Raw genomic sequence first — 12,071 nt, 5'->3', positions numbered from 1 at the left:
ACACCAATCTGCAAATTCAAACATTTTCAAGTATTCATTTGCACCCCGTACCATCAAAAACTGTGGAACGCTCTTCTTTCGGAACCATGTGTGAACAGAACAGATTTAGAGACACCTTTAAGCAAACATTATCAAAATTCTTCAGCCTAAACACCAACGATGACTGCCACATTCAACAACTTTTTCCGCCCTCGAATGCAAATACTCAGAATTGAGTCGGCATTAAGATTCAGATCTAAATTATCGATGGTCGGTGGATCAAACCGTAGCCATCGTTAACGTATAGCCTGCCATTAAAACCCACTGAGACCCATATTTTGACGTCATTTTTAGTTTTGTGTACCGCCCAGTGAGTTATCTTTAGTAGTGGTCAAGGAAACAAGGGCTCGCATTGGTTGCACTGTTGAATACAACTCACGATTTGTTTTCTTTTGTGGCCAAAGACTTGTCTTTTGACGTTATTTGGGGGTTAGTATCAGGCCATGAGTTTACGAAGGCCACGACCAAATACCTGATCTCGATTTTCATCCGATCAAAACTGAAGTCTACATACGAATTTGGGACGGATCAGACCTCTGGTCACATCAAAATGATGACGACTAAAATTAAATAAAACATGGTGCACAAAGCTCGTAAGTAGACTTCAGAGTTTTGATCCACCGACTGTGAAAATCGAGACTTCAGAGGTTTGATCCGCCGACCATCGTTTTGCTCCATCTTCTAAACTCAGTATTATTTTGGGATGGACTAGATATTAGAAATTGAAATTTTGCCTAAAAAAATGAAGTTTTGAATTAATTTCATTTCTTAAAAGCGGTGATCAATGAAATGCCATACGTTACAAAACAACAACAAAAAACAAACAAACGAAAAAAACCTTTTAAAAACAGATAAAACTAAACAAAAATTAACAAACAAAACATTACAAGAAAAAAAAAGAACAAATATAATGAAATCGAAATTAAGAGACCGGAAGAACATTTCATTTTACAAGAGATTTAATTTTAAGCGATTTTTAAATCTGGACCCAACTTTGCGGTTATTTGGTTCCAGATTTTTTCTTTATTTCGTTAATTCTTTTTCCCTTTTTTTCTTTTGGAAAATGGTGAAATCAAGACCAACTTCGTGCACTAACCCGGGAAACCCCTTCCCAATAATTCATCCTCCAATGTCGGAAGTGTTTGTCGCACGGCAAGTCTCCGTTGATCGTCAAACACCCGTAGTCATTGGCCGACACGCTTGTGACGTCATCAGAGTGACCTAGATTATTCCAAGCGTCGTACACGCTTTGGCCGATTCCTTGGGTGGCTCGGAAAACCAGATACCATCCATCATGGCCTGAAGAAGAAGAAATGAGTCAAGTGAAGCAACTATTGGTGAACGATTATGACCTACCTTGTGCGGCTATGTGGTCTTTGTTTGTATGACACTCGCTTTCGGATAGGAAGGTAGTAGGTTGGAGACATGCTCGCTCGGCGCGGCGCATAGTTGAGTCCTTGGAAAAGGCTCTTTACTCACTCACATTCTCTCACCGTACTCAGGTTAAAATGAGTACCTGGTCGTTGACAGCGTTGTCTCTGTCCGAAAATGAAATGTACTATCGCCTAACAGGCGTCAGATCCCGTCCTACATGTTAAGTGTTGCTGTTGGCCAGGGACCACTTGTAAAGCGCTTTGAGCACGTTTAGTGGATAGTGTGCTATATAAAAAACTCAATATTTTTATTTATAAAGCTCAATAATAATATCGCCTTAAAACGGAATTATGTGGGAGTGATTTTAACTCTTCTTAGCCCATCACACACCTCACCGTAGTTCTAATACGCCCATCAAACACATCACCGTAGTTCTAACAAGCCCATCACACACATCACGGTAGTTCTAATACGCCTATCAAACACATCACCGTAGTTCTAATACGCCCATCAAACACACCACCGTAGTTCTAACAAGCCCATCACACAACTCACCGTAGTTCTAATAGGCCCATCACACCCCCACCGTAGTTCTAATAAGTCCATCTCACACATCCACCATAGTTCTAATAAACCCATCATACACCCCACCGTAGTTCTAATAAGTCCATCACACACCCCACTGTAGTTCTAATAAACCCATCACACACCTCACCGTAGTTCTAATAAGCCCATCACACACCCCACCGTAGTTCTAACAAGTCCACCACACACCTCACCGTAGTTCTAATAAGCCCATCACACACCTCACCGTAGTTCTAATAAGCCCATCACACACCTCACCGTAGTTCTAACAAGTCCATCCGACATATCACTGCATTCTTAAGATCTTCCTGGGGCACACAAACCTTACGTATTTGCTTGTAATGTGTCTACCACCATTTTTTTCTGATTTAAATAATTAAATTAAGTAAATTTTATACATTCTTTTTCTGATGTAGCATAATGCCTCAAAACGGTATATTTCCGGGTGGTTTTTATGTTAAAAATTGAATTTATAGTCAAAATAGGTCAATAAATCAATACAAAAATATGTCCTTGCTAATTTACTTACTTCATGAAATTGATTTTGATTATAAAATATCTACTAAACAATTCCATCACCCCATTACCTATATTTAGGTTATCATTCCAAGACAAATCCTAATTGAGTCAATTCATAATGGAACAAAAAAATTTGTTCATGAATAGTTTTCATAATCACGTTTTTGAACCAGGAAGACTTTATCTCTATTTATGACTTTAGACCACGAATGCTTTTAACGCACATTTCAGGGTTTAACATCATATTTGCAGTACTTGACTTCTCCAGTGACATGATCGAGATTGATAGATCTTTTATTTCACAACACTTTTAGATCAGATCACATGTTTTTTCCCTTAAAGTTTATCAATCTCAAGTGATAATCTATTTTTAATCCAATGAAACGTCATATCAGCTGCTTAAAAAAAAAAGATAATATCCCAACTGATCAGTAACACCCAATATGTAAGATGTGCAGTCTTTTAGGTAGTAGTGCATATCATACAAAAACATCTGTCAAATGCGTAGAAATCCCTTATTGGCGATTTACAAGAGGGTTAAAATCTATGAAACAAAAGTTTTGAGGACAGATTGTCATCAAATGATCGTAAGAAATGTAATTTTTATCGCCAAAATGTGTGAAGTAAAAGTGTTATGGCTAAAATCTATAAAAGTTAAGCTTGAGAGCAATAATGTTCGAAATCAAAGTTTTCTGGTCAAAATGTATCAAATGAAATGTCTCTAGCCAAAACACTTGAAGTAAAAGTTTTTGGCAAGAATAAAAATGTGAAGTGAAAGTTTTCTGGTCAAATTGTGTGAAATAAAAGTTTTCTTTACCAACAGTTTTGAAGTAAACGTTTTCACGTCAATACGTATGAATTACAAATTCTCTGATATGACCAAAATGTATAAAAGTAAATTTTCTTTGGCCTAAATAGTAAGTAAAAGTAAAAGTGTCTGGTCAAAATGTGTAAAGCAAAAGTTTTTTTTTATTCTCTATTGTCTTCTGGCACTTTTCTACTCACTTCATCTCTTGTTGTTATCAACATAAGTGCCTGCTCCACTCACTTTTCTGAATTAAAAATTCACCGCATATACTCAATGTCTCAAGTGTTTCTATGTTATATGTTTGTGTTGAGAATATTGCCTATTAAGCTTAATTGCTGGCCAACTGACTTGGCGGAGGTTGTGTGTTGTTGGTGCGCGATCTCCAGTAGTCGGTGAGAGAGAGAGCTCTAGTAATGACCTGAGTTTGATACGACTTTTTTTGGGTTCGTGGATAGCTCATACGGTAGAGTCACGCTCTCACCGGCCAGGCGGAGTTGTCGTACCAATAGTATGCGCTTGGCTAAAGAGCTCATAACATTGTCATCCGGAAGTATAACGGACCAACACACAAAACTGTGTGTATCCATGAACGTTTATAGTCGGGTTAATACAGTTCAGTGAGCATTACTCATAAACCCGGATGGCAAAAAACAAAAACAAAGACCTAAGTGACGTCATCTTCGAACTATCTATAAGGTCGCGGGTTCAAACCCCCATTACCGCCGCGAAAATTTTTTATTCTCTATTGTCTTCTGGCACTTTTCTACTCATATCATCTCTTGTTGCTATTTTTTACCCAAATGTGTGAAATAAAAGTTTTGGGGTAAAAAAAAATAAAGTGTCGAGTAAAAAGCAAAAGTTTACTGACCAAAATGTGCAAAGTAAAACTTTTCTGGCCAAAATTTATGAAAGGAATATTTATCTGTTCAAATAATATTATATGAAACTTTATATTTCTGGCCAAATGTATGAAGTAGTAGATTTTTGAGTAAATTACAAGAAATAAACGCTTGCTTGAAAATGAGTACAAAATAAACGTTTTATAGCCAAAGTATATGAAGTAAACATTTTCTGGCTAAAATGTACGATGTAGAAGATTCAAGTCAAAATGTGTGAAGTAAAAGTTTTATGGACCAGAATGTGTTATCTAAAATGGCAGTAAAAAAAAACCCCCAAAAAACAAAGCAAAAACCCTGTGAAATAAAACTTTTCTGGCCAAAATTTAGGAAATGAAAGTTTTCTGGTCAAGATGTATGAAAATACGGTTTCTCACCAAAATGTATGAAATATACGGTTTCTCACCAAAATGTATGAAATATAAGCTTTCTGACCAGGGCAGCGTGGCTCAGCGATATGGTCTTTGCTTCGTACCCAAAGCGTACCCGAGTTCTATCACCCGCCGCTGCGCTGTGTGGCCTTGAGCAAGTCACCTCGCCCTAGTTCAATTTGCAGCGCTGCACTGCGGCTGACGCCTAGGTTATTTCAGTCTTACCTTAAAATAGACCCTAGAGACAATTTCCCCCTATGGGATCAATAAAGGGATAAAATGTGTGAAATATAGGGTTTCTGGCAAAAATGTATGCAATATAAGGTTTATGACCAAAATGTATGAAATATAAGGTTTCTGGTTCAAATATGTGAAATATAAGATTTCTGGCCAAAATGTGTGAAATATTAGATTTCTGGCCAAAATGTGTGAAATATTAGATTTCTGGCCAAAATGTGTGAAATATTAGGTTTCTGGCCAAAATGTATGAGATATAAGGTTTCTTGCTCTTGCTTTGGTTCCTTTTTTTCTTCTTTTGTTCCAAAATATACAAAGTAAACGGCATCTAATCCAAATATATGAAATAAACGTTTTCATGTCGAATTGAGTGAAATAATACTCTTACTGTCAAAAATGTCTGAAGTAAACCTTTTTCTGGTTATTTTCTGACTAAAATAAATGAATTTTTTTTTTCTGGTCAGCACGTGTACAATAAAAGATTTTCTGGTGTTAAGTCAATGTTTTCTGGCCAAAATCTATGAAATAAAAGTTTTCTAATCAAAATGTCCGAAATAAAAGTTTTATAGCCGAAATGTTTGAATTGAAAGTTTTCCGACGGAATGATGTACAGTAACATTTTTATGGTCGAAATTTATGTCCAAACTGTATGAAACGTTTTTTGTTCAAACTGTGTGAAGTTTTAACATTTTCTCACTACAACTGATGACAACAACTAAAAGTTTGCTTGAAAAAATATAGGAAATGAAAATAAAATTGTCTAAACAAATGTGATTATATCCGACATATTGTTTAGGTGACTAGCAATTTTTTTTCTATTTCCCTGTTTTTTACGAAGGTGACACATAATTTTGTTGGACTTTTAATTGGCATACACTCGACAAATGATATCGCTTGCAGTATCCATTCGTTTACATTTTGTGGTTATAAAGGTGTGCCAATACATAAACATTTCCCATTTTACATTTTATTATAAAGTGTGCAATACAGAATACTCTAGATTTTAAATGAAAAAACCCATTTTAGGCTCAACTTTTCTTAACTGCTCTGAATGTTTGCATTATTAAAGATCATAAATTTCTCTTCAAAATAAAACGTCGAGGCTTTAAACAATTTTTATTTACCCGATATAAAACCATTTTGAGGCAATAGGTCAGATTCCTTGTTGCAGTCCTGACTACCAGTAGGAAACATTCGGAGAATTACGACATTTTGGCTCCAATTTCAGAACTTTATGCGCATCGCTAAAGTCATTAAAACTTAAAAACTTAAATGTAAGTTTTAATGATTTTGAAGTGTTATTTCATTATTGTGAGAATAAAATTGACTTTTAAAAATTCAACTCAACTATAGCGACTATAATTCTTATCTCAAAAAAAACAACAAAAAACTACGAATTTTTAATTTTTCAATTTGGCAGGTCTGCTTATTGACATTTCGTTCACCCCGACATAACACCTGTTGGAGATGGTTGGCCACATATTGTACTTACGCTCTGGAATTTCTGTATACACGTATTCGATGTCATAGCGTGCTATAACATTGATACTGGATGCCGTGTTCGAGTTGCTGTAACACGTTCCGTTCATCATATTGTAAGACATGCTAGCACACGACGCATTCATGTAACATATCATAACACACTTGGCCAAACTGTCAGTCTCAAACGTTATCGACTTAGAACCTTCCCCGCCCACAAACAAATTGGAGGTGATGTCAAGGACTCGACCTTGGTCCTGAGTGTACGTGGCCCAGTTTGAGGAGTCACATGTAAAGGACGGCGTCAAAACTAGGAGTATATGAACCAAACGGCAGAATATTGTGACGTAGTTGGCAAGTTTCCATGACGTCATGAGTTGGAGATTGTGCGGTGTAGCCATCTTAGTTGTCCACCATTCTTTATGATGTCTGAAAATGAAGAAAAATTTGCGCAAAGAAAACATAAAATTTCAAGAATTTAAAACATTTGAATCGTATCTTATTATATTATATTTAGCAAATTGGTGGGTTTTTTTTTGGTAACAATAAGACTACAAAACAACTGGACCAATCGTCACCAAATCGTCCGCCCAGCAACGAGCAGCTTGGTTCTAAACAAAGAAAATCGGCACTTTATATTATTCATGCTGGCTAGAACTTTTTCACATGTAATATGATCAGAATGTATAAAAGTCAAAACATGATAAGATTTATAATGTTTTTCTCCTCTGGATAGACTTTTATGCTCGTCGAAGAAGTATTTCATAAGGGCGTCCTACATTGTCCCGATAGTTTAGAACCAGTTACTAAGTCACTATCGTCATTATGAGGGAAGTGACATCATGACTGTTGAGCCCTATTTGCATGGTGTTTTCAATTGACATGAAGATGGTTCGCATGTGTTCTGAGATTGATTAGACATCGTGATGATTTTATCGAAAAATCCCACCGAAAACAAACGCCATCATTTTAGCACGTGGTAAACGCGTGACAACCTTCCGGTTAGCGAGTATGACAATTAGGTTGGAGTTCTTGCATTGAATCGATACCAGGAAGTGAATCCTTTCATTAGTTTGAATACAATCAATTACTTAAAATCTATATGAACCATTTTCCGTTCTTAAAATTAGGAAAGAATTCTACGATTAGTGAGTGAAATAGATGAAATATTAAATGCAGAATATATCTCTCAGTTCCCAAATATAAAGCTTTGTAGAGTTTTCTTAAGAAGGCGAAAAATGCATTGTCTATCAATAGAAATATATTTTAACTTGTATTCAGCAATTGAATTTTAGTTGAGTTGCTCGACTTGTTATCAAGCTCATTGATCGGACACCGTTCATTTGCGGACAGCTATTCTTCTCAACTGAAACTTAATTTCTCAAAAATTTCTTTAGAATCCTAGCAAAATTTCATGCATTTTATTGACTCTTAGATACTAATGCATGGTTAGAAAATGTCATTGATTCGTTATTTCAAATGTATGACTATTTCGAGTTGTTTACTGCCCGCCATTGTTTCATTGAGAGCTTAGAACCGGAAGAAAAGGGAAGTGATGTCACGATTGGTAGTTCCTTTAATCCTCATTCATCGTGGCTTGTACTCTTGAGCACGTTGCCGGTCAGCTGTCTCCACGAATCACGATCCTCTGCGATGCGCGTGGAATCTGTGTTGCTTTTAAAATCACTTTTCGCCATGCTTGGATTATTTAGAAATGTAATTCTTTGTCTTCCTCTAGCTCTCTTTCCTTCGATCATCCCAGAAATCACCAAATTTTCTATTCTGTCTCTTCTCCACCCATGTTCCTTTAATCATCATCATCATCATCATCATCATCATCATCATCATCATCATCATCATCATCATCATCATCATCATCATTGCCTTTTTCACCCTGGGTCAGGGTATAGGCCACAGACAATCAGTTTCCATCCTTCTCTGTCCCGAGCTAACTTTTTTTTTTATCTCGTACCATGTCTTATCACTTGTCTGTATATCAGCTTCTTTAATTCTTCTCCATGTTCCTCGTGGCCCTCCCCTTGATATTCTGTCCTGAGGGTTCCAGTCCAATATTTTCTTTGTTACAGTGGAGCCATTTTTTCTAAGCGTATGTCCAATCCCCCTCCATTCCCATCCTCTCAGTGACTTCTGGGCAAACTTGCTTAGAATTATTCCTACTTCCTGTGTATGAATCCCGTCCCCTGTCCCTGAATATAAAATCTTCTCAAATGCCTCACATGGTTAATGCTATATTATAATGAAAGGAGATAGAATCAATGAAAAGACTAAAAGAATTGTCATTGTCTTCTTTATTACCTATAACTGTAACTAGGAAACATAGGTCGGGTCGATAACCGTAATGTCACCATTAAAAATGTATTTACAGGTTAAGAAACGCATTAACGTTAAATATGTCTTTTGATTAATCCAGTTTATGATATGGTGACAGATGATGAGAGAATAATGGCGATAAGGTATGGTTACTGGTCATTGGTAGTAGTGGTAGGAGCAGCTGTAGTAGTAGAAATATAGTAGTAGTGGTAGTAGTAGTAGTAGTAGTAGTAGTAGTTGTAGTAGTAGTAGTAGTAGTAGTAGTAGTAGTAGTAGTAGAAGTAGTAGTAGTAGTTATAGTAGCGGTAGTAGTAGTAGTAGTTGTAGCAGCAGCAGCAGTAGTAGTAGTAGTAGTAGTAGTAGTAGTAGTAGTAGTAGTAGTAGTAGTAGTAGTAGTAGAAGTAGTAGTAGTAGTAGTATATAGTAGTAGTAGTAGTAGTAGTAGAGTAGTAGTAGTAGTAGTAGTAGTAGTAGTAGTAGTAGTAGTAGTAGTAGTAGTAGTAGTAGTAGTAGTAGTAGTAGTAGTAGTAGTAGTAGTATAGTAGTAGTAGTAGTAGTAGTAGTAGTAGTAGTAGTAGTAGTAGTAGTAGTAGCAGTAGCAATAGTAGTAGTAGTAGTAGTAGTAGTAGTAGTAGTAGTAGTAGTAGTACTACTAGTAGTAGTAGTAGTAGTAGTAGTAGTAGTAGTAGTAGTAGTAGTAGTAGTAGTAGTAGTAGTAGCAGTAGCACACACATTTTATTAAAAATTAATTTTTCACACGATGGAGATTGATACCAAAGTCTAAACGTGCCTAAATGCGGGTATGACCTCTAATGACACTCGCTTTTGGATCGGAAAGTCCTGGGCTCAAGCCTCACCCGACGCATAGTTGAGTCCTTGGAAACGGATCTTTGCTCACATTCTCTCACCATACTCAGGTGTAAAACGAGTACCTGTTTGATAACAGCGTTATCTCTGTCGGAAAAAAATTGCAATATAGCCAAACAAGCGTCATGTTTCGATCTACATGTTACGTGTTGCTGTTGGTCAGGGACCCTTTGTAAAGCGCTTTGAGCACGTTTAGAGGATATAGATCTATATAAAAGCTCAAGCCTTTTTTTTTTTTTAAATGAGTCAATAAAGGTATAGAAAATATTGATATGCATTGAATGTATTCTCTTAAATAAAATATTATACATATATATATATATATATATATATATATATATATATATATATATATATATATATAAATATATATATATCAGACTTGAAAATAAGTGCACGTCGATACACACCTTATCAGAATTAAATGACCCCCCATACTTTTGTCAGCGACAAAAACTTTACCATGATTAACAAATTCAATGACATTTTTACAAGATTCCTGGTTATAGTTTATAATTAGGTATTATTAATCAACAATAACAACAACAACAACAACAATAATAATAATAATAATAATAATAATAATAATAATAATAATAATAATAATAATAATAATAATAATTGAGCTTTTATATATAACGCATTATCCACTAAACGTGCTCAAAGCGCAAAAACATTTTAAAACTTTTGGCCAGAAAATTCGACTTTCTTAAGCTTTTATACAGGGCAACAAACACCCACTATACGTGATCAAAGCGCTTTACAAAGGGTCCCTGACCAACAGCAACACGTAACATGTAGAACGAGACATAACGCCTGTTAAGCGATATTACAATGTTTTTTACAGAGACAACGCTGTTGACGGCCAGGTACTCATTATGCATCTGAGTACAGGGAGGGAATGTGAGTAAAGAGCTTTTTCCAAGGATTTAACGAGCGAGGCTCGAAACCAGGACATAAAATCCAAAAGCGAGTGACAAATTTCCCCATGGGGATGAATAATTGAATGATATATTTATATTATACCACAAGACCACATAGTAGCCGCACTGAATCAAAACACACATTCCAATAAACAAAACCCCCGACACAATCACTCACATTATTGTCAACAATCAAGACATGATGAAATGAATTCCATATCCTACCTAACTGTTGAATGACTTGTAGAGAACTGTTACACCAAACTGTCCGACAATCTCTCCAAACAATCAATGACGATAGAAAATGAGAATATCTTGGATTGACAGGTCTGGGCCTTGCCCTGTCGTACTCTGAACAAAAAGAAGAACATTAAACAATATTTGGCCAGAATACTCGACTTTCTTGAGCTTTTATATAGAGCAAACACCCACTAAAAGTGCTCAAAGCGCTTCAGAAAGGGCCCCTGACCAACAGCAACACGTAACATATAAAACGAGACATAACGCCTGTGAGGCGATATTACATTTTTTGTACAATAGAGACAGCGCTGTTAAAGGCCGGGTACTTATTTAACACCTGAGTACGGTGAGAGAATGTGAGTAAAGAGCCTTTTCCAGGAACTCAACTATGCGCCCGGCGATAAGGCTCGAATCCAGGACCTTACGAACCGTAAGCTAGTGCCATACCACAAGACCACGTAGCCGCACTAAATCAAAACACACATTCCAATAGACAAAACCCCCAACACAATCACTCACATTATTGTAAACAATAAAGAGAGGATGAAATGGAGTCCAAATACCTAACTGTTGAATGACTTGTAGAGAACTGTCACACCAAACTGTCCGACAAACTGTCAAGAGAATCAATGACGATAGAATATTAGAACACTTTGGATTGATACGTCTGGGCCTACTGCTGCCGTACACTGTACTTTTTCTGTGAGTAATTTTATTGATTTTATTGAATGATATACGAGGATTACATGTGCATATAATATGTATAAGCGCTTCCGAGCACTTTTGGTGGAAAATTCCTCCCCCTCCCCCCCCCCCCCCCAACAAAAAAAAAAATTAAAAAATTAAAAAAACAAAACAAAACAAAACATAAAAAAACAACAAACAAACAAAAGAAAAGACCAGAAAAAAAAAACAACCTCGGGACTTTCCAGAATTCTTCCTTGAAATCTGAAGTTTGGAAGTTTTTGGCACGATGGTGATCATTTTAATCGGCCGCTATTTTTACCAGTTAACTGCCGTACTCCAGAAAGACTCGTATTTAGAAATTTGGCCAGAAAACTCGTCCTTCAAATATCGATCGATTAAAATGACCCTCAACTTGGCAAAAACTCTCAAACCTGGAACATCGCGATGTCCCAGGTTTGAGATGTTTTTTGTTTTTTTTTTTGCAAGTGAGTTCTGCAGTAAAATGGTTGTGTTGATAAAGAGATTTCTGGCCAAAATTGTTTAAATTTGTTTGGGGTTTTTTTTTTCAGAGGATGGCGATAGGTGGTGTGGTCTGGGAATATTGGTTTAAATGGTAGTGAGGGGAGAGTGGATGGACTTGATTGGTGGTCAGTGTAATAGTAATAATGGAATTACTTGGTCATGTTGATGGCGGTGACATCAATCAACCATAACT

The 12,071-nt window shown here is 36.3% G+C and overlaps 1 protein-coding gene across 1 annotated transcript in view; it reads right to left on the bottom strand.

Annotated features, from left to right (window-relative positions):
• LOC144975697 (uncharacterized) overlaps window positions 1-11,452 on the bottom strand; it is a 15,132-nt gene extending 3,680 nt beyond the window's left edge. The window contains exons 1-4 of the mRNA XM_078919889.1: window positions 11,233-11,452; window positions 10,655-10,780; window positions 6,322-6,737; window positions 1,136-1,338 (exon numbers count right to left, since the gene is read on the bottom strand). Of these exons, the coding sequence (XP_078776015.1) occupies window positions 1,136-1,338; window positions 6,322-6,709 (591 nt within the window). The 5' untranslated portion in view covers window positions 6,710-6,737; window positions 10,655-10,780; window positions 11,233-11,452. The remainder of the gene's footprint in view (window positions 1-1,135; window positions 1,339-6,321; window positions 6,738-10,654; window positions 10,781-11,232) is intronic.
• Window positions 11,453-12,071: the final 619 nt, after the last annotated feature.

Source organism: Berghia stephanieae, chromosome 6 (genome assembly GCF_034508935.2).
Source record: "Berghia stephanieae isolate SIO BIC M18660-M18661 chromosome 6, UCSD_Bste_1.3, whole genome shotgun sequence".
Classification (NCBI taxonomy): Eukaryota; Metazoa; Mollusca; class Gastropoda; order Nudibranchia; family Aeolidiidae; genus Berghia; species Berghia stephanieae.
The sequence above is the reverse complement of the archived record's forward strand: the minus strand, read 5'-3'. Positions and strand labels throughout refer to the sequence as shown.